At 35.7% G+C, this 22634-nt stretch overlaps 3 protein-coding genes across 3 annotated transcripts; 2 read left to right on the plus strand and 1 right to left on the minus strand.

Annotated features, from left to right (window-relative positions):
* Window positions 1-2: 2 nt before the first annotated feature.
* LOC136819299 (uncharacterized) lies at window positions 3-13758 on the plus strand. The gene is made up of 19 exons (XM_067075542.1): window positions 3-175; window positions 570-671; window positions 889-954; window positions 1892-2068; window positions 6528-6611; window positions 7631-7828; window positions 7995-8112; window positions 8563-8641; window positions 8861-8966; window positions 9219-9329; window positions 9550-9660; window positions 9828-10019; window positions 10419-10598; window positions 11040-11186; window positions 11512-11643; window positions 11817-11944; window positions 12215-12335; window positions 12630-12793; window positions 13486-13758. The coding sequence occupies exons 1-19, from the start codon at window positions 58-60 to the stop codon at window positions 13648-13650; spliced, it is 2499 nt and encodes an 832-aa protein (XP_066931643.1). The 5' UTR covers window positions 3-57; the 3' UTR covers window positions 13651-13758.
* Window positions 5285-6168, plus strand: LOC136819303 (beta-2 adrenergic receptor-like). Its single transcript, XM_067075548.1, has one exon. The coding sequence runs from the start codon at window positions 5288-5290 to the stop codon at window positions 6164-6166; it is 879 nt and encodes a 292-aa protein (XP_066931649.1). The 5' UTR covers window positions 5285-5287; the 3' UTR covers window positions 6167-6168.
* A 395-nt stretch (window positions 13759-14153) lies between the features above and the next one.
* Window positions 14154-15955, minus strand: LOC136819301 (uncharacterized). The gene is made up of 2 exons (XM_067075546.1): window positions 15312-15955; window positions 14154-14969 (listed from the first exon to the last, which is right to left on the minus strand). Exons 1-2 carry the CDS (start codon window positions 15892-15894, stop codon window positions 14215-14217), a joined length of 1338 nt encoding a protein of 445 aa, XP_066931647.1. The 5' UTR covers window positions 15895-15955; the 3' UTR covers window positions 14154-14214.
* Between the last annotated feature and the right edge of the window lie 6679 nt (window positions 15956-22634).

A 22634-nucleotide genomic window follows, 5' to 3' on the forward strand; every position in this document is an offset into this window, starting at 1 on the left:
CAACATAAAATTTTCGCTAGAAAATAAAATCGAACCAAAATTGTCAGCGCCTTGAAAATGCAGCTTAGATTGATGTGGATAAGCATATTAGTAGCGGTAAGTATTGTTTTATGCGAGGTTCATGGGAGCAATGGTGAAAATGAGGAAAGACGGATCGACAAAGAAGCACAAAAAGGTAAAGAATCTGTAAAGGCCAGATGAGATGGAGTTTTTATAAGATACTTTAATATAATTGGCCATTTGAAGTAATAAGATTGACGCGTTCTTTACAAAAAGTAACAAAATTGGTTTTTACTGGTTAACGATCAACAAATCAAATAAGAGCTTGTAAAAACTCCATCTCGGAGTTAAGGCGTAATAATACGAGTCCCATTAACATGGGGGAATAGTCATCAGGCCGTTGCCTGACATTGCCTTCATCAGTTTAAGGAAAAATACCCTAAAATTTCAAGTCTATCGAGCTCTTACCCGTAAGAAACTGCATTTTTGATCGTTTAGCTTGGGAACCGAAGTCTCTTTTTATTAGCTGTCTACATTACTCCACTTGTTCTTGACCCATCTCTTTATAGCGTTGCGTGATTCGGCAACGCAGAAATCTCATTGGGAATCATTCACGGAAAACGTGAAACGAAGATATTTCAAACAAAAGGGAGGTGCTGTCATCGATCAAAGTAAGTAAAATAAAATTTCTGTTTATCGAAAAATTGTTCTGAAAAATTTGGGAGAAAGATAATTCTAGGCTCGATATTGAGTTTAAAACAATTCCTCATTAAAAAGAATAAGCACAATCCTTTCCTAAACGGGCCTAGAATGACGCGAGAATTACACTTAAAGAAACGGATGTCGTGCGGTTCAGACTTCTTAAAATGAACAATTCTCCTTTTACAGCAAATGGTCGCATCGTGAGTTATGATGAATACTATCAATCGCTGAAACTGAAATATACCGAGAAAGGTAAAAGAAACTATAAAGCGCTGAGTTATCTAATAGTAGGGGGAAATTTGTAAAATCGCTCGATCTTTTTAGTCAAAGCACTAAATACATTTTTTGGAAAGCTAAGGGTAAGGGAATCAAAATAACTTGGGTGTCAATTTTTTTTCGGACACTTTGGTGTGATTTTCGGACAAATATGACGGTCTTAGGCAAAAATTATAGGGTCGAAAATTAATGAAAACTTTAGCTTGAGAAAATAGAGACCTCTTGTATATTTTTGGAAAGCTCTCAAAAAATTAAGATGTGTATTAAATTTCGCGAAATTTGGCCTAAAAAATCGCGAAATTAAGTACCTGCGAAATTTTGTAACACGCGAAATATAATGCCAATAAGGTTACGAGTATAGGTGATTTCAGTACCTTACTCGAGATATAACAGGTCTCCGTTTACTCAAGCTAAAATTTTCATTAATTTTTGACCCCATGATTTTTGCCCGAGACCGTCATATTTGTCCGAAAATCACACCAAAGTGTCCGAAAAAAAATTAGCACCCAAGTTATTTTGATTCTCCTACCCTTAAGCTTTCCAAAAATGTATTACAAGTGCTTTGACTAAAAAAATCGAGCGACCTCAAAAAAACGAACAAAAATCTCCCCCTTAAAGGTTGAGACCTGGCTGTGATCCTTTTCTTGCCCAGCGCAATAATAATTTAAAGAGGGGTAAGTGAAAACAAGGCTCAATAGTATCGATATTGGGAATCAATGTTTAGAAGTATGTGGGTTAGTTAGACAATGTCTCAAACCTCGAATAGTTTGCAATAAGTAAGGCGGACTTAAATCCTGATACTTTCTTTGGTTTTCATAAAGGGTAACTGAATTCTAAACGCAAAAGAGAGTTGTTGATCCAATATTGTGCTGACTGGTCTAATAGTCATTTACAGAATAGACTCGGATTTTAGATTGGGAGTTGAAAGAGGACCGAAAAGAGGACAATTATCCGGAAAAATTGAAGAAGAAATTGCGGGATGGCGAAAGTATTACACAAGCAGAAGAAGCGGAATTTGAAAACGAATACGGACAGTACAAAAGTCGTCCGGAAACCACTGTTTTCGACCTGGTGAACGTCATCAACAGAGGTTAGTTAACATCAAAAACATTAAACAAATTGAGCATACTACAATTGACTGATATCTAACGCTATCATACGAAATACAATTGCGTTTTATTGAGATCACCTAAAATGTAGAAAAGGCAGATCTGAGCCTCAGATTTTCCCCAATCTTTCCCTAAGCCTAAGGGTTGAGGTTTTCGGTTTTCTTTAACGTTATTATTTAAAGAATTGAAACGTTATAAATAGTTCCTAAACCTTACCCTTTGGCAATTGTCCGGATATCCAGGCTAGCATTTGCTTTGCTATCCTGTTTACTGTTTAATATAAATAGCAAGTGTTTCAAAATTTCAAAATAGTTTATTTAAAGTCTGCTCACGATAAGTGTGCACTCTTTTTTCTTTTACTTATAATTTTTGAAGGAATTCTTCAATCTTTATAAATTTGGTATCGTTGGAGAGATATTTGTGAGTGGAACAATTTGAAATAAAAAAGTCTTCAATTAAATTCTAAAAACGAAGATGAAAATGAAGAAGAAAAAATGAAGATCTTGTAGAGAAGTGCTATAACTTTCATTTTCACTGGAGAGATTCTTTGATCTTAGGAGATCATCACTGTGAAGAAATTTCACTAAAATATTTATTCAATATAAAGTTATGATACAAAGTTAATACACGTTTTTTCATTAGAACCTAGTTTATAAGAACATATAGGCTGAAATTCGTCGAAAAATTAAGAACATCTTAAGAACATGCCCAGCCTCAGTTTGGAAAAAAATGACAAGAAACTACAATTGTTTCCTCCTTTTAAGCAGTCTTAACCGAATTTAGGGGTGGATCTTCAAAAGTCGAGAGTCAAATATTGTCCAAATTTTGCCAAATTTAAGTGCTCTTTATTTTGTATCATATTGTCGATTTAGAGTAGTCTGAAAAATTAAGAACGCATTTAAGAACATTTTAGGGTGAAAATTGCTAAAAAAATAAGCACATCCAGGCTCAGCCAAATTTTAGGTGTTCTAATAAAAAAAAACGTGTAAGTGATTGACCCCAGAAAACAGCAGAAAACAGCGTTTTTAGACGTATAACTTTGCTTGATATCTTTTGACTGAATGATTATTTTTGAGAAATTTTTTCACAGTGATGATGTTCGATAATCAAGGATTCACTTCAGTGAAAATGATAGTTATAGCACCTTTCTACAAGATCTTCATTTTTTTCTTCTTCATTTTCATCTTCATTTTTAGAATTTGTTTAAAGATTTTTTTATTTCAAATTGTTCCACTCACAAATATCTCTCCAACGATACCAAATTTATAAAGATTGAAGAATTCCTTCGAAAGTTATAGGTAAATGAAAAAAGAGTGCACACTTATCGTGAATAGACTTTAATTAAGTTTCTTTAAATAAATTTAAAAATACACCTGCGTACGTTTTTCTTACGAGCATATTTGCTACAAAAACTTTAGAATTCTTAAAAGTTGAATCATTCAGTGAAAAACATCTCTAACAGAACCTCAAAACCAGGAGAAGGAGAATGTGGATGTTTTGCCCCAAAGTTTAGTGTAAAATTCCGTTTTGAAACGATTGAAAATTATGAATTCCGAAAACGAATGGAAAATATTGTGAAAATATTTGGAAAAATAGATAGAAAAGTGTTTTGAGAAGTTGTTGGATTCTATTCATTTCTGATAAAGAAATTTTCCGTAATGAAATCAATGGACCACTCCGAGATGTGGACGGCAGCATACATTATATATGGTTTAATTATCTCATGCTTTAACTTTCTACAAATCGTTGTCATCTATAAAATCAACAAGAAAATCCCAAAATCCATGATCTTCATTTTGAATCTATCCTGCTCCGATATGTTTGTTGGAACAGTTGTAGCTTTGTCCGCCATTTTGAGCATAATTGCACCACCTCAAAATGAAGGTCTCTTTTTTCATACTTTGAGATATTGTGGAAATCGGATTGCACTTGTGATATCATTGGTAAGTTTAGTGGTCATTTCTTTCGATCGCTTATTCAGTGTTTTGTATCCATTCAAATATCGACTCATACCTCGGAGAAGGTTCATTATTTTGATTATTATCATTTGGAGTATATCAATAGCTTTGCCTTTAACAATCTGGTTTGTTTTATCTGAAAATGATGATGATGATTCAAAAGATCCCTTTAGGAGCAGCAGTATTTTATTTCCTATACTAACAATTGTGGTAATTCTCGAATTGAGTTTTTCTTACGCCTTGATATGGCTCCTTATTCGTCGGCAAAACCGAAAATTCGTCATACAAAATACCGAAAACCGAGTATATTCGGCGGCCGAAAAACAACGCATATTGCAAGAGAGGAAAATAGCGAAATTGACAACGACAATGGTTGTTTGCTTTAGTGTTTTTGGTTTCCCATATGCGTTGGTGTCTTTACTGAGTGATGTAGGCTCGGTTGAAGTTCATAGTTTTATACGACACTTTGTTACTTTATTATTTATAACTAATTCGTTTGCCAACACAATATTTTATTTTGTGCACATTAAGAGCAAAATATACCGATATTTTATCAGGATATTCAATGTCAAATCCAAATATAAAGTTTAAATCCTAAAATTCTTCGTTTTCTTGTCTTTTTCATTCTTGATATGCATAAGTCATTTTTCTAACCGGAACATCCGAATAGTCCAGAATTTGACCCCTCTATGTTGCTAAATAAAGATAGAGACACGGTGGTCAAAAACCGGCTTTCTTCGGATGCTTTTGTTAGAAAAATGACGTCATCTTGACTTACGCCAAGAATCCCTGAAAGATTCAAAGGAAGCCGCAAAAAAGGATTATTTTTCCTATTATTTTTTTCCAATTTAGGTGCGATCTTTGAATGTTTTCAAAATTAATAATTTTAGTCCAATAAAAATACACCTGCATACATTTTTCTTATAAGCATATTTCCTAGAAAAATCTTGGAACCGCTAAATTTTGGAAGAATGGAAGCTTAAAATGACAAAAGTGACATTGAGGCGGGAAATGAAAAGCAATACGGTGTAAAAATCCGCCTCACATTTGCGGCTGGTGCTGTTCCTGAAAAGGAGTTTCTTTGTTTAATATTACTAAAAACAAATAATTTTATGGTTGTGAAACCAATTTAATTAAATTGATATAATTTATAAAAAAACATTGGGATGAAAATGAAAACAAATTTCGAAATATGCGAAATATTAGAAGTACTGTTTATATAATTTATAAAGGGTCGGTCTCATGGAATCGTTGGATGTAACAAATAACTCCAAAATGTGGATGGAAACATATATCGTATTTGGTTTAATTATCTCATGCTTCAATATTCTACAAATCATAGTCATCTATAAAATCAACAAAAAAATCCCAAAATCCATGATCTTCATTTTGAATCTATCCTGCTCCGATTTGTTTGTTGGAGGAGTCGTAGCTTTGTCCGCCATTTTGAGAATAATTGTACCACCTCAAAATGAAGGTCTCTTTATCCAAACTTTGAGATATTGTGGATTGAGGATTGGACTTGTGATATCTTTGGGAAACTTGGTGCTGATTGCTTTCGATCGCTTATTAAGTGTTGTTTACCCATTCAAATATCCACTCATACCTCGGAGGAGGTTTATCATTTTTATTGTTATCATTTGGAGTATATCAATAGCTTCGCCTTTAATCTGGTTTGTTGTTTTGTCAGAAGCAGATCCTGAGATATTCTTCAGGAAAAGTAACATTGGATTTCCTATATTAACGATTTTCGCAATCTCGGAAATGATTTTTTCGTACGTTTTTATATGGTTTCGTATTCGTCGACAAAACCGAAAATTCGCTATACGAGATACCGAAAACCGAGAATATTCGGCGGCCGAGAAAAAACGACTATTACAAGAGACGAAGATAGCGAAACTGGCAACGACAATTATTGTTTGTTTCAGCGTTTTTAGTTTACCCCATACCTTGGTATCGCTTTTAAGCGAGGTAGCTTCAATTGAAATACACAGCTCTGTACGATATCTTGTAACGTTATTGTTTATTACCAACTCTTTTGTCAACACACTATTATATTTTCTGCACATCAAGAGTAAAGTTTACCGATATTTTATTAAAATATTCCATAAAAAATCTTAATATACCACTATCAAAATTTAAATTTGTAGTTCCATCCTTTTTATCCTTTTTCTGTTCTTCTTCTCGATTACAATCTTGGATGAATCGACAATTATAGAGCGAGGATTGAAGAGCGCATTCTCTAACATCTGCTACTCCCGTCTGATGATTACACTTTCTATAAAAACCAGTACTCGAGGCTCGCCTGTTGTAATCGATTGATTTTAAAGGAAAAATTGGAGTATTTCTTACTTTATACCCCATCTTTAAAGCCGCTATCATTTCTGACAGCAAGCTGCGAAATAGCTAAGTTTTTTTGCATTGTTGAGCCTCGTTGTTCTTATGAAATTGCTTTTGCAAAAAACGTATATCAACTTTTTAGGAAATGACATTAATTTAGACGAAGCAGACATTCAACACACTCCAGAGTCCATTGACATCAACAAATATGTAAAGGAACACTTCAGTAAGTCAATCATCACCGATGGTTTCTAATCACTGATCCAGCCGTCTCACAATCTGTCTTTGCATGGTGAATCACTGTAAATGTCCCATGGTAGCCATGATAATAATGGTTAAGTTGAATGTTAAATTTCAAAGCATAATGTGTATCAAGAAAATTACTGAAAGCTAACTACCTATATAGTCTGGCAGAAGTAAAAATTGACCTGGAAAAAAATTCCGCGTAAACTTTCTTGGTATCGTTGGAAGCGGAATTTAACGAGGTTTAACATACTCAGAGCCTAACGTTGAGGCCCTTGGGGGAAAAATTGGTGAAATAAAACACTTAGGACCCATTTTCGATATAAAATGCTATAAAAAGTGCTATCCTTGCAAGGCCTTGCAATGGTAGGTGTCTTTCAAAACACTCAAATATGTATACCCCTGTCTCAAAAATCTGGGGGGGGGGGGATTTCCCAACAAACACATTTGCCCTTGGGCGAAAGCCCTTGGGCGAAAGCACATGGGCGAAAGCACATGGGCGAAAGCACATGGGCGAAAGCACATGGGCGAAAGCACATGGGCGAAAGCACATGGGGATACCGCTGACTTTCAAAGACTTTGAATAGCTTTGATAGGTTTTTAGTGTAGCTGATGACCAGTACACTGCTAAAAAACGTATCTATTTTGGGGCGAAGAAGTACACTTCAGTCTTGATTTTACCAAAAGTTTTCCCCAAGGGCCTCATCATGAGGCTCTGAGTATGATAATCTACATAAAATTTCGCTTCCAACGGTACCAAGAAAGTTCACGCGGAATTTTTTTCTACGTTCACCCCTGTTTTATTGTATTTCGGCCAGACTAATATACGAAACAATATATACATTTGAATCTCGGGAACTCGAATTACAGAAAGATTCGAATGTATAAAAAATGTTTTACGAGGACTTTCCTATGACGAGAACTGAGAATTAGTTCGAATTATTTAAAGATTCGAATAATAGAGGTTCTAATAATCGAAAGTCAACCGTAATTCACTTACAGGACAACAAGAACAGTCTGGTGGGGGTGGTAAAGGTTATTACAAACACATTCAAAACATACTCATTCAAAAGGGAAAGAAGGAAGTTGACGAAGAAGAAGATGAAGTTGAAGGGTTTGAGAAGAAGAGAGACGCAAGAAGGGATCGCGTGTATTTATGGCAAGATCGAATTATTCCTTATGAATTCTCACAAGAACTCAGTAAGTAATTCCTCAGCCTTGCAACTTGACCTTTGGTTACTTTACATAAGAGAAAGCAAGCAAACAAGAGTTGGGTACCAGTACCTTACCTTACTACATACCTTTGTACCTTGTATTTTGTTTATATGAAAAATAGTTTTAATCATATCTGTTGCTTTTTTTATAGAAAGTTCAGCAAATTTGATTGAATCGGCTTTAAGTGAAATACAATCGAAAACTTGTCTCCATTTTGTTCATAAAAGTTCCCAACATTCCAACTGGATTCGTTTTGTCGACAAAAGTGGGTAAGAATGGTCTAATTTGGACCTTTTGTAAATCTATTTCCAAGGAGGCGCCCCAAGTGGTTTGCGTGATGACGTGAAAGGGACTTTTCTGTAACGTGATTACGTGATTTGGAATTTTTTTTCGTGATTGGGTGTTCAGAGATCAAAACATGATTTAAAAAATTTTGAGCCGTGATACGCGTGATCTGGAATTTTGAAAAGCATGCGTGATTATCCATTTTTTCTGATTTGCGTGATCGTGGTTTAAGACAGAAAATTTGCGTGGTATCGTGATCAGAGTTACCGCTGAAGGGCCTCTCCAAGGGATGTAAAATACCTTTAACATTTTTGAGACTTTCTGAAGGACAGTTTCAGAATTTTGACTTACTCACCAGGCACAAACCTGGAATGAGTTTGGAATAGAAACAGGGAGTTCAGTTCTGCCTAGCGATGGTGCTTTTATTTTTTCAGATGCTGGTCTTCAGTTGGAAAAGATTTTTGGAAGACAGGATATCAAGAAATATCACTTGGTAGAAATTGCCTGTACAAGGTAATTCGTTATTTCGACGGGTTGGGGGACATTTTTTCCTTACAGAACTTAGTTATGGAGAATCGATTACTCATATATGAAATTTTTTCTCTCAAAGGCGTGTAAAACACTTAGTGATTCCCTTTGCTTCCTTCGGCAATCATTAAGGTACTGTCTTCCTTTCAGGGAATCTTCATGCTAAGAAATACTTTCTAAGGAATCCCCTTCGTTCTTTCTCAGGGAATCATCATGCATGAGGTGATGCATGCGTTGGGTTTTTATCACGAACAATCCAGAAGCGATAGAGATCAGTACGTCGAAATCTTTTGGGAAAATATTCCAGAAGGTATGATTTTTATCTATGAATACATTCTATGTTTTATCCTAAATCTTCAGAATTCAAATCATCCCGATTATATAATTCTACTATCCCAAGGATTTTGATTTTATATTCTAAAATCCTTGATAAGCGTTTCTACTCAATCAAACTAATGTTTGCAACAATCTAGGCGTTGAAAAAATGTTGTGTATCATTTGGGAGGTTTTACCCTTCTCTTTCTAACAAAGTGAAGCTGTCTATTTTGTGATTCATTCACAGGGAAAATGCACAATTTTGAAAAGCATGGACAAGCGCTGACAGATTTCTTGAAAGCACCGTACGATTTTCAAAGTTTGATGCATTATGGGAAATATTCGTTCGCTAAAGATAGTAAGTAATTGCTATGTAAGCTTCAAATATAAATATATGCAAATGATCTGTTTTTTTTTTTAAATTCAGCTAACAAAAATGAGATTGATCAACAAATATCGAAATAAAACTTACAAAACGCAGATATAAAGCAAGTTTGGAAAAGGTTAAATTTTTATTACGCGATGACGTAGGGAATGAAAGTGTAGTGAGTGACTCATGAATAACCTTTACATTTCAGGCAAGAAGCCGACCATTCTGAGCATCATGAACAAGAACACAAAGATCGGACAACGAAATCATCTTTCACCAACTGATGTCTTCCAAATCAATGAACTTTATGATTGCAAAAGTAAGAAAAACTAATCAACGGGGTAGGTGGCTTTTTTCGTCCGGAATGGTGGAATTCGCCAAAAATTTCTTCGGAAAAAAGATTTCTTCGGAAAATCAGAATTTCGGAATTGGCACTACAATTTTGCTACGTTGAAGTTTAATGTCTAGTTCTACTTTCTTTTCAAGATGGAGGCCATGGTTGGAGCCGATGGTCGTCTTTTGGTCCGTGTGGTAAAAATTGTCGTAAAGAACGTGCACGATTTTGCCGTGACCGAAAGAAAGATGGTGCAGTGAGCTGTGAGAACCCAAAATCAACCGCTATGTATAGTTGGGGAGTTGATATGGAGCAAAAGAAATGCAGTCAAGAAGAATGTTACGGTAGGTTTTTTCAAAAGTACGTAAAATAAATATGTAATAGATATATTCTTATGATGATGAAAAACACCTACAGCTGACACTCTCTAATTCGACGTTCTATTATTTGATATACTTCATTATTCGATAATGTTGAATATCACCGTCAACAAGAAACTCTCACGAACTACGCTCTACTGCTCCATCGCTCCCTTATTTGATGAAAATAAAATTCCCCTTTGAAAATCAATTTAGAGAGCGTCAACAAGCACTTGAATTTTCGATTCATGAAAAAAACCCAATGCCTGATCATCTTTCATTGAAAACGTCTAAATATTACCAGATCAAGATTTAGATGACGTTAAATTCCAGGGGATCAAAAAAGAGCCTTTTCTTTCACTTTTAATTTATTCGTACTACTAGCACCTAAGGATGGTCATTGGAGCAAATGGGGATCATGGGGAGAGTGTAATGTGAAATGTGGGGAAGGTGTACACTCTCGAAGAAGAAAATGCGATGACCCGAAACCTTTGTATGGTGGTAAAAACTGTAACGGATCGAATGTACAGACCAGAAAATGTTTGGAACGCAGATGTGGTGCAGGTAAGATTAGATGGAAAGGCCATCAGTGAGAATGCGTCCACCGAAACTAACTTTCTTTATTTAAAACTGTGATATTTTGTATCAGGTCCAATTAAAGATGGTATTGATCATATCTCCATATTATTGAACATTTTTCCAGATCTGAGGGGATCCGTTTACTAAATATTTCTTCCCATATTAGGAATATGTATTCCAGAAGTAAGAAAGTGTCCCATCATAAAATTTTCAGCTCCACTCCCTGTCGATCCACCAGAAAGATCCGTTATTTATTTTTAACTTTGATTTAATGTAAGGTCGGTTAAGGTTTTTTGGTAGACTGGATATGGCAAAATTGCTCTAGACTGGACTATAATAATATCAAAAAAGCAAAGTTCAGCTAGAAGTAGACCTTAGTCTAATATTATCTCTGATAAAATTTGAAATTATTTTCTCTTGTGAAAGGACTGTATGATTGCACATTCGACATCAAGAATGATCCTTTCTGTTTATGGAAACCTGATGAGTCAGCAGAATTTAATTTCAAACACATCAGTGGCACCACACCGTCTTCGGGGACAGGACCTTCAAAAGATCACACCACAGGAACAGGTGGGAATAGAATTAAACATAATATGATTGCAGTCCATACAGGTCGCTATAGAGGTTCTACTTTGTTTTGCTTGATCAGTGGCGGTGGCTAAATTTAAAAATTCAAATTTTTAGTTCAATATGTATAATGATTACTGTACCTATAAATAACAAAAGTTAGACGATATTAATATTCACTTGATCAAAATACTAAGGTCCTTGTCCGGAAGAGATACTCTCACATATTCTTTTTTTACATAATATATCGTATGAATAGACGAAGAAGAAAATGAATATGTCACGAAATTCAAACATTTTGACTGGAATTCAAATTCTTTTCATTCAGGATCCTACGCCTTTATTGAATCATCGAGCCCAGCTCGAAAAGGATGGAAGGCTCGATTGGTCAGTCCTTTATTTGCAGATGGACAAAAGAAATGCATGACGTTTTATTACAATATGAATGGTCATACGATTGGTAAGTGGAAAAGTGTCTAGAAAACGCGTCTTTTTTTGTGGTCTGAATCACTCAAAACCGCAGTTTGGTATAAGTATACATTCGAGCCAGCCCTCATTTATTAGTGATATCCTATGGTGCCCATATCAACATAAATTTACCATAATGTTTTTTAAAACTCCACGTATTCACAGGTGCATTGAGAGTATTCGTAGAAAACATCCCAACAAACGAAAGAACGAAACTGTTTGAAAAAGAAGGCCACCAGTTAGACCAATGGCATAAAGCAGAACTCGATATTCATCCTAAAGGACCATCCAAGGTAGACTGGAGACAGTAATATGGGTGTTATATGATAATACGATAATTGTTACGGGATAGTATAGAAAGTTTGTACACTATATTGTCTCTTCCATTATTTTTTGCTTATGCCTGAATTAGTCGCATACTAAATTAAAAAGTAATAAATAAAGGTGCAACAGGTTGACTACACTAATTTTTATCATTTTCAACGTCTCTTATTCTACTGCGCATGTCAGGTGAGTCTCGATGAGTTTCGGATTCTAAAACTCCCGTGCCACTCTTACCATAGATCATCATCGAAGCAGAAAGAGGTGCCGGTTTCCAAGGAGATTTAGCAATTGATGACATCACCGTCAAAAAGGGAGATTGTTCAGGAAGTGTGACCACGCCCAAACCGAAACAAAAGATTGGTAGGTAGTTTGTTGTGAGTGTAAGACTTTATTTCCTAACTGGCATAAATGTTTCTCCAACATTCATATAAATGTTTAACAGAATTTGCTTGTGATGTTTTAAGTCGACTAGCTGAACAGATAACTATGTCAAAAAAGATGGATAATGAAAAGAGCTCATACTTAACCTTTTGAAATTTGTCAAAACTGGAATAATTAAAATTGAAGCTTTCTCATATCCTATCAGCAATCTACTACAGTTGTGAAAACCGAATGTCACCATAATCTACGCAATGTTCTTTTTTTTCTTTCAAGTGAGACGTGTTGGCTGCTACAACGATTTTGGATATTTCAATGGAAAACGACCCTTCACAAAATCGAAAAGTTTTCGCAATGAAATTGAATGGGGTACATATATGAAGAGTTTACAAGAGGTAGCCATGAAATGTGGTGCTTTCGCAAGACAACACAATCACACGGTAAGAATGGTCCATTCACCAAAAGAATGAGTTTGATTAAAGGTTTTGTTTTTAAATAAGAGTGATATTGTTTGCTTACTCATCAATATTAATTCACAAGCTTTTTCACATCGGATTGACACATTTGTGAAGCAAGATTGGTCAGAAAGAGGAAAAGAAAAACCTTTTTTTTTGCTTATATCAGCACAATATAATAATAGGCAGACACTGTCCTGATATGAAACGAGAATACATATGTAAAAATAAAACCTTTAAGCCACCATCACTCTCTAAAGCTGCAAATTTCGAAATGTTTTCCATTTCTATATTAAGAAAGGTAAAAAATGGTCACTCATGATTTTATTGACCTATATTATATTGGCGGTTTGAAGAAAAGGCGGCATGGTCCAGTCCTAGCCCCACAGGGCCGTAGAAGTCAGGTGATCTCATATGACACTTACGGAGTTACGTAAGACATGTATCATGGTAAAAAAATGACATCATGCAGGTGTTTGAAGTCGGTAAAAAACATTCTCACCCATGTCAAGAATCGTCCAATTTGGCCTCCGTTATAAGCAGTTAGCCCGGTTTCCTATATCATTAGCAAATCTTTTCTACTGGACCAAATAATGGACGAAATCGAACAATAAAGGGAATGTTGATTCTATTTCTTTTGGGGAAGACCATTGTTACTGTTTGAATTTTCTCCTTAGTATTTTGCTGTTCAGTACTGGGGCGAGTGTTGGACAGGCTCGGATGACGAAATTAACTACGGAAGAGATGGCGAGTCGACCGGATGTTTCCCTCCGGTGAAAGACCAGCGTGGTCCGTACCTGGTTGGAATGGAATTTACAAACATGGTTTACCGATGGGAGTAAAATTAATGTATCACGAATAAAGACGATTATATCTTCATTTTTGATCTGTTATGTTTTCAATATTGTAATCATATTCTTTCTAAATTTGAGAAGAAAGTTCATTTATTTGAAACAAAGCGTAATAATTTCATTACAACGAGAAACACTTGGAAAGACAACTACTAGTTTGATAACCAGGTTTTCTCTTAAAGAGAAATTCAACAAAAAAAGTATTCCTTCAATAAGTATTATTAGTTTAACAGCAGCTCCGGAAATTTGCCAATGGAAACTCTCTGACTCACTGTCTCATCAGTAAAACATTCGTCGGCAAAAAGGGACGAAAGAATCGCTTTTACTTGCTGACAAATTTTTATTGACAAGATATTTGTTGATGAATAGTATTTTCTAGGAGCGAAAGATGAATGAAGAGTTGGATGCATTGCTGATAACTGAGCCCATCCTCATGTTTGATTCTTTGATGTCAAGAAGGCTGTCATTCTTCGATCCTGTAAAAGGGACGAAAGAATCGCTTTTACTTGCTGACAAATTTTTATTGACAAGATATTTGTTGATGAATAGTATTTTCTAGGAGCGAAAGATGAATGAAGAGTTAGATGCATTGCTGATAACTGAGCCCATCCTCATGTTTGATTCGTTGATGTCAAGAAGGCTGTCATTCTTCGATCCTGTATCGTCGTTGATGTAAAGAAAACTTCCACCTGCTGATGTGGATTCAGTATCTTTCAGAGTGTTGTCATTTTGGACTGCAAGCAAACTCCCTTCATTTCTTACTGATTTAGCACTTTGGAGACTTTCAGTTTTCTTGGAGACGCGGTCGGGAGTATTCGATGGTCCTGGTTTTTGACCATCATCAGCCGTCAAATATTTCTTGGCTGAAAACTGACTCGTTATGGAGCTTCTTCTCGATGATGACGTCATTGAAATCTCATCCTCCTCACTTTCACTTTCGTTTTCATCTGATGACGTCACCACATCAATAGCATCGAAATCTTGATAGAATGTTTTATCCTCTTCTTTCTTCTTTTTGCCGGCACCGAATAATTCTTCTTTCAGCATGGTGAAAGTGATTTTCTTCTTTGGTTCTTCTTCTTCATCAAGAACGAATTTAGGTTGCTTGAAAACCGGTGGTTGTAACTTAACGTTCATTGTCTCAATGTATTCAGCCAGCACTTGGAGAAGATAAACTCCTTGTATTGTCTTGAACTCGATCCAAGTGAAGTTTTTGCTTTCCAGTAAAATTTCAACACTGATTGTTTTTGTTTCGTTAATTTCAGCAAAACGTCGAATCTTTCGCCAAGGGATTGCTAGATCAAATGATTCTGTAACAAGAAAGCAAAAAAGTCGCCAAAAATAATTCAAAGTAAAAATTTCCACTTCACAAAAGCCTATTTAATTACAAACTGACTTGCCAAATTTAAACGTGATAATTAACTGAAGTGCAGCGAATTTTATGCTACTAAAAATCTTTCTGAAGTAAAGCAAAAGCACTTTGTTGTTGTTGACAATCATTTTCAACTTAATTAGTAAAGCAAGAGCATCTCAATTCAAAAAAGGTTATTTATACCCCAAACACAAGATTAAAAAATGTCGACTCCCCTGACTTCATGCTCCCAGATCAGACCCCCTCTATAATATACCCAAGAAAGGTAGGGATTACATACGCCCGATAATGATCAATTTCTTGGGCGTGCACGCCAAATCCACTTTGCTCCCTTTCTGCAGAATATTCGTCACCAGTTTGACTTTTTGGACAACTTCCACTCCCAAAACGACTGTCCACGTGTAATCAAGGATTCTTCTTGCACAATCCAAATACTGTTTATAACAAGTGAATTCTGGGTCCTCGAAAGATTTTAAGTCTGTTAACTGTTCCTTGGTTGGATGTTTTCGTTTCATTTCTAAATCACATTTGTACTGTAGAGCAAGCAGTCTGATAGCGATTGGATCTGTTTTGATTAGCCTACATTCTTGAATGATATCGAAAGACCATTTCTGTATGGAAATAGGGTATGTTTTGACGGGTAACATAATTAGTTCACTGTCTCCGTATTTTTTCACCGGGTGTAATAAACCACGAAATAATCCGAAAAATCTTCGACTGCTTTCATACAACTGAATAGTATCACAACATAATTTAAACAATCGTTGTGCTTCAATCGACTGTTCCGGACATTCAACCCGGACAATCGGTTTTGAGCCGGGCGGTAAAACATAAACAGATACCAATCGTTTATTTTTGTTCATGATAAATAAGCAGTGTATTATTCTTTACTTAGCCAAAAATCACGCACTCGCCACAATTATATGATGATGACTCTCTTACTACATGGAACTTGAACTGAAAAATTTTTTTGAAAAAGATATTCATTAAAATTTGATCAAGTAAAATAGACCTCTTACTTTATATTTTGAAATATTTTTTTGATTGTAGATCGATAGAAACTGAGCGAGAGATGTTTTTTATTTATAAAAAGGCGGTAAATAAGATTTGCAATAGAAAACTGTCCAACGAACCAACCACAAAACTAAGGAGATATGAACTCTCCGACTGCGTCTCAACAAAACCTTCAAATCTACGTATCATCCATTTTCATTCTGTAGACTCTCTCTAACTCAAATCGATGGAAATCGAGAATAAGGAGCGAGTGAGATAACTTACACAAGTTAGAGTGGGAGATGGTTCTTACAGCCATAGAATCATTTCAAGAGAAGGTGAACTGAATTTCTACCTAATGACGAAACATCCCTCTCATCTAGCATCAAGTAAATTCTTAAAACAATCACAATAGATATATTTACCCCCAATTAAAGAAAATTTTCTTAAAATAAAATCGCGAACTCGGTATTCAAATTTCCAATTAAAAGGAAGAAGAAAATCATTGGGATCATTTGATAGTCGTGACAAAAGCAAAGCTGTCAAAGTCAAATAAAGTAACCAGTAGATAAAAGTGCTTGCTTCCTTCAACTTGAAACAGGATTTGCGGCCATGCTCTTGAGGTAAGGTTGTGTGAGGAAAATCCTCTACTTCAAAGAATGAAGCCGTGAAAAACGTGAATGAATGATCACGCATACACATGGGTTTCGAATCTGATCAACAAATTTGTAAAATGTGGTCGAAACGAAAGGAAACCCGGAAGGCTTTGTGGTGCCGTGATAAAGCGTGAAAAGGTGTTTGTAAGCGAGTAGAAACATTTTGGGTACAAAAACGAGAAATCGCATTTCGAGAACTTTTCAACGCGGACACTTATTTACTAATGAGAGAAAAGAAAGTCTTGACAAAGAATAAACATATATGGTGCTGTGTCACAAAGGTGTTGAGAAAACACAGGCAAACTTTTCAAAATGAAAAGCCAAGCGATCTTTCGATACACGCGAGGGTGCACTTGGTAGAAAAAACGCACGTGAAAATGAAAACCCTTGGATCAAAGTCAACTTGTCAACCACCTGGTTAACTTTTCGGATGATTTCAGTTCTTGCGAGTGGCTCAAATAGTGTGGGACCCCTGTCTCACAGCTCTGGTTGAAATTTTTCCACAATGGCGATAAATATTTTTTTTGAAATCCTAATAGGGATAGAAATTTGATTGTTCCAAGCTCAAAAAATTCAATTGGGATGGTCTTGCGCATAATTCTTTCAATTGAATATTTTGAACGGGGGTTAAATCAAAGTCAATTTCTCAGAAGGGCTGAAATTGTATGGATATTTTCCAACAGGGATGAAATTTTGGCCAAATTTTCCCGGTTCTGTGACACGATGTGGTGTAGTATGATTTGAACTCCGCTTTGAACAAACTGAACCGAATGATTTCTACTTGTTAAGTACAACCCTACACCCTGAGGATGTCGATCTCCGTCCAAGGACGTTTGCTTTCGAAACCAAATCTTTGGACGTTGCCACGTGTATCAGCAAATATGAAAATAAGAAAACAATCGCAAGAAATTCCTGGTAACAAACAGACAAACGAAGAACAGGCGAATTCATAAAGCCTTCCGCTAGGTGACTTGTGGTGTTTTGATAAAATATCTTGCACAATTTTACCAAGAGTTAAAATTTCATCTGAAAATATGAGAAGAATCTGCCCTACTCAGTTCGGTTCAAAGGGGCAAAGAACAAAGCTATTCATCAGTTAAGTTTATTCATTCATTCATTCGTTCGGTTCATTTCATCAAAAAGTAGTGTTTAAACGGAATAAACTTTTCTAAATTGTTTCTTTTCCCTAAGCAAACCAATAAAAAGTAGAACTCCCAAAATTCCCAAATGGCGCGGGCGATTTGTGTTGCTTTCGTTTGACCTAACTGAGATAGTTGACCATCAAAGAAACATTCGTAGAGACCCAACAAAAAAACAGATCAAAAAAATAAAAATCACAGCCCAAACTGGGTCCTGACAAGAAGGTTAGCCAGTTTGCAGAGTATATGGCAAGGCTGCACTCGAGGAAAAATTCGGAAATACCAAGTTCCGCATTGAAAGAAATAATATGATCCGTGAATAATATGATTAAAATCTTAAACCTATGGCTTACCTAACCTAATGGTCTCTTTATGTATATTTGACAGAATGCATTACTTTATGGACAATGGTTCTTCAATTATCCATTCTATCAATCAACTGGACAATAGCATTATGACGTCAACCCTGTCAGTGTTCGACATTCTGACCATACCTCACTGATCGATAAACAGGATTTGAGATTGATCCACTACAAGTTAAGTACGATATTTACAATTGGATTGAAATATCACGATAAAAGAATGGAAATTATCCTCTGTTACAGCCAGAGTTTAGAATTGTAACTTAAAAATTGGTCTCAGATTCCAAAACAAGGAGTAGCGGCCATATTTATATCTTTCCCATCCTTCGATGTCCGTTCATTTCATCAGGTCATAGATAGCCGAGTCGGCTGTCTGTGGATCCCGTGAAAACAATCGAAAGACTGTCTAAAAGTCCTAGATTATAGTGGACCTTGAACGTATAAAATATAGACTCGATTCAACGTAGGGAAACAAGCTAGATGCTGAATTGACCTACCTGATGATGAAAGTTAGATAGCAATGCGAGGAGAAAAATGAAAAAAATCAGTCAGAAAATATAGCGTTTAGCAAAAATGTATAACGCAAAATTTCATCATTGATTGTTGATGGGGGGAGAGGAAAGGGTTGTAAGGAAAAAATAAATAGAAAGTTCTGGTCGCAAAAATCAGTTTTATTGACAATTGAATCATGCTTGATGGTGAGCATTGTTATCAATAATGTTTTTGTGTAAAAAAAATTGGAAATATAAGGAAAAAATCCAATGAAAATCTGCAAAAACGGTGATTTCCGGCATTTTCCACCAGAAGAAATTTTTCTCAAAAATCGAACTCGGCCATGTTTTGAGCATTGCGAATACGCATCTTTGTGCAAAAAATCAGAAAAAACTAATGATAAAATCTCGAGAAAATGCCAAAAAACCAGTTTTTCCGGCATATTTCCGGCTTTTTCGTCCGGAAAAAAATGTTTTTCGAAAATCGGGCTCCGTCGCATTTTAGGAATTATCATTTTGCATCAGTGTGCAAAATTTCATAAAAAATATAAAGAACAGCTCGAGAAAATCAAGAAATACCGTTTTTCCGGCGAAAATGAGCTGCTCCGGCGATTTTTAAAAATTTCCGGCTTCAAAACTCAGTTCTATTGACGATTGAACCATGCTTCATGGTGGGCATTGCTATTAATAATGTTTTTGTGTGAAAAAACAACGAAATATAAGGAAAAAGTCCGATGAAAATCTGCAAAAATGACGATTTCCTGCATATTTCCGGCATTTCGACCGGAAAAGATTTTTTCTCAAAAATCGGACTTGGCCAAGTTTTGGGCATTGCTAATACGCATCTTTTTGCAAAAAATCAGAAAAAACTAATGCGAAATCGGGCTCCGTCACATTTTGGGCATTACCATTTTGCATCATTGTGCCAAAAATAAAAAAAAACTAATGAGCCAATCCTGAGAAAAGCTGGTAACAGACGGACGAACGAACGGACGAACGGACGAACGGACATGGGTTAATTTATAGGACCTCCACCGGGGCACCCAGAGGTAGGTCCAACAATACCGTGAGTACTACAGTGTAGCTGCCTCTGAAATTTAACCTTTCGAAGATGGAGCACATATCCTCATGTTAAATTTAAGTAAATTATATAATTACAATGAATTCCTTGATGAGACATTCTACCCACAGCATTCAACAACACAAGCCAGAAAGAATGGGCTCTTGAGATTTTTGGAGGCCTTTTTCACCACAAAAACTTGAGAGTTTCATAGCGTATTTTTGAAACTTGTTTACAACAACCGTTAATGATGAAGTGCCTCTCAGCCAACATGATTGCAGAAATATTTTGTAATAAAGCGTTCAAAACAACTTCAACGAATGCGAAACAGGCTTCGACTTTTTTCCCAGACCCCTCGTACAGAAGACTTGACGATATCATCTTTAACCAACAGAAAGAAGGGTTTCGGCAATTTTTCCAACCGGGCCTAACCCAACCAGTCTGGCGCTACTGCAGCAAAGCGCTGATTACGCCATAAAGTATGAGCACTTCGAAAACAAATTTAACCCCTCAGTAATTATCCAATCATTCCAAATGTTGACTCATGATAGGTATTGACAATGGGCTGTTCCAACAACCTTAGGGCCACAAATATCGGAAAAGCTTGGGGTTAAAACAGGGTTTATTTGAATGTACTCTTTTCAAATAAAGTTTAGTATATTTTTCGTAAATACGTTTGTTCAACAGGCGTCAAATTTAAAGGTAAATTTTGCATTTGACAGAAATCTATTTTGAGAAAGATAAAACCTACCCACATCAAAAATGTTTTTACGCAAAAAATAGAAAGTGCCTCCGCAAAGTTTTCTTAACTTGTGTTTGCAATACGGAAGTCTTACCAACATTACTGTCAAGTAGTCAATTCGTTTAGGTGGGGAGAAAAAATGTTTGACAAGTTACGAAAGAGGAAAATACTACTTTCAGATGACTCATACATAATGGTTTCTACTGCTTAGTATTGAACAATCGCTATATATTGTGAGAAAAATGTCGCGACTTGATAATTTCCCATAGAATACAACCGTAAACCTGATTTAGCAGTATATATTGTACTTAAGTCAAAAATGATTTTTGATTTTCCATTTCAAATCTACAAATCAAGGCATGTCAAGAGTTTGAAGAGTTGAGCAAGTTATGATCACGCTTTGAGGGGACCACACACCGTCACATGCTTATGTTAAGCCAAATCTTTGTTGAGAGTAGGACACATAGGACTCTAAGAATATTTTTTTTAAGTAGCAGAAAATTTCCTCGAAAATGATTACCCGAATCCGAAAAAGTTTTTGTTTACGGCGGTGCCCCATTGCATAGAAATTCATGAAAGATGGAGATTCAGGGCTAGAGCAAAGTTTTATTAAAATTTCCACAACAAAATAGCAATAAAATGTTAACAGATTTTTCTACTAGGATTTTAAATTTAATATTTCATCATCTCATTGAAGAGATGTCAAAATAAGCTGACAATTGAAGACAAGGGAAAGAGATTCTATAGAAGGGAAGATAGATATCTTTGACAATTTGTAAACGTGACGTCACTGTCGATTATTACTTTGAAAAGTTCAAAAATGATACATCTAGACTAGTCGCGTTTTGAGATTTAGGATGGTTGCGTGGCAACTAGGAAGAAAACAAATAGACTATGTTAAGTCCCGACCAGTGCACCGTTGGAGTCCTTTAAGTGTTAAACCATTATACATTAAGAATAATCAGTCGAAAAGAAAAACAACTTAAGATTTTCTCCCTTTCGATGTACAAGGTGGCTGGAAGAGTTTTTCTTCAAACATAAATGTGCCTAACTTCGAAATTAGTCATTTATACGGGGGATTATTTAGGAAAATCTGGTGACGTAAGCATAACAATGAGAATAGGGGTGATGTTGAATAAATTCAATTGGAACGTGTGAAAATGTAGGGGTGGGTGGACGACAGATACGTTCTCTGCACAGTAAGTAATGTTACAAAACATAACAGTGAATACTGAATACATTACATCATCAAGCGAATATGAAAATGAAAATTAAATGAATGAGATGAAGAAGCAAAATGAACATTGGATCACGTGCTCTAGGATGGTTCGATTTCTTCCATTTTAAGTTTACAAATCATGGAGAAAATGGTATACAAAATCCCGATTAAAGGATTTGTAGCTGGTAGCCCGTGTTCATTTTTCTTTTTTCAGAAAACTTATTCAAGCCTGAAAAGTTAGAAATCAAGAAGTATAAACTCGGGATTTTTTTTGGATGGAAACCTCTCAACTTAAAGATCTTACTGAACTAGACGATGCTATCGTCCGTTAAGGGATATAGTATGCAGTAAGGGTAGTATACGGCAAAACGTTTGGGACATTCGGGACGATAAACTGTTTACTCCTACCCTGGCTGAGCCAACGTTATCGAAATTATCCCATTTCCTATCATTTCCTTTTTAGAAACTTCGTGTAGATGATATTGAAAGAAATTTCTACGAACTATGCGTTGGCAGGTTTTTTCTAGCGATATTTTTTTTTTTTTTTCATATAAACCATGACCTTGGACAAATTTGGCTTTTACATACATCGCCTATATTTGTTTAAAAAGTAACGCGTAAGGCTTCCCTGGGGCGAAGGTTTATAAAAATATCTACTGCAAAACCATGTCAGTCGACCCCTGGCTCATCAGTCACTCAGTTACGTCGAAATAGTTTGACCTAACAGCTTGATTCTTTTATTTCTCCTTTTTGTTGAGTCTTACTAAGCGTTGGTCAAAATCATGAACAAATTCTATTTTTGTTCTCAAAACCTGCACGACAAAGGAGGATATTTCGAGAAGCTTGCAGACGCTGAATTTAAACACGAAAACCCTTTTTTTAGTGATGTTAACAACAGTTCGTGATGAATTTCAAAGAAACTCATTCATTCCAAAATTGTG

The sequence above is a fragment of the Clytia hemisphaerica genome, unplaced genomic scaffold (genome assembly GCF_902728285.1).
Source record: "Clytia hemisphaerica strain Z4C2 unplaced genomic scaffold, Clytia hemisphaerica genome assembly, whole genome shotgun sequence".
NCBI classification, from domain to species: Eukaryota; Metazoa; Cnidaria; class Hydrozoa; order Leptothecata; family Clytiidae; genus Clytia; species Clytia hemisphaerica.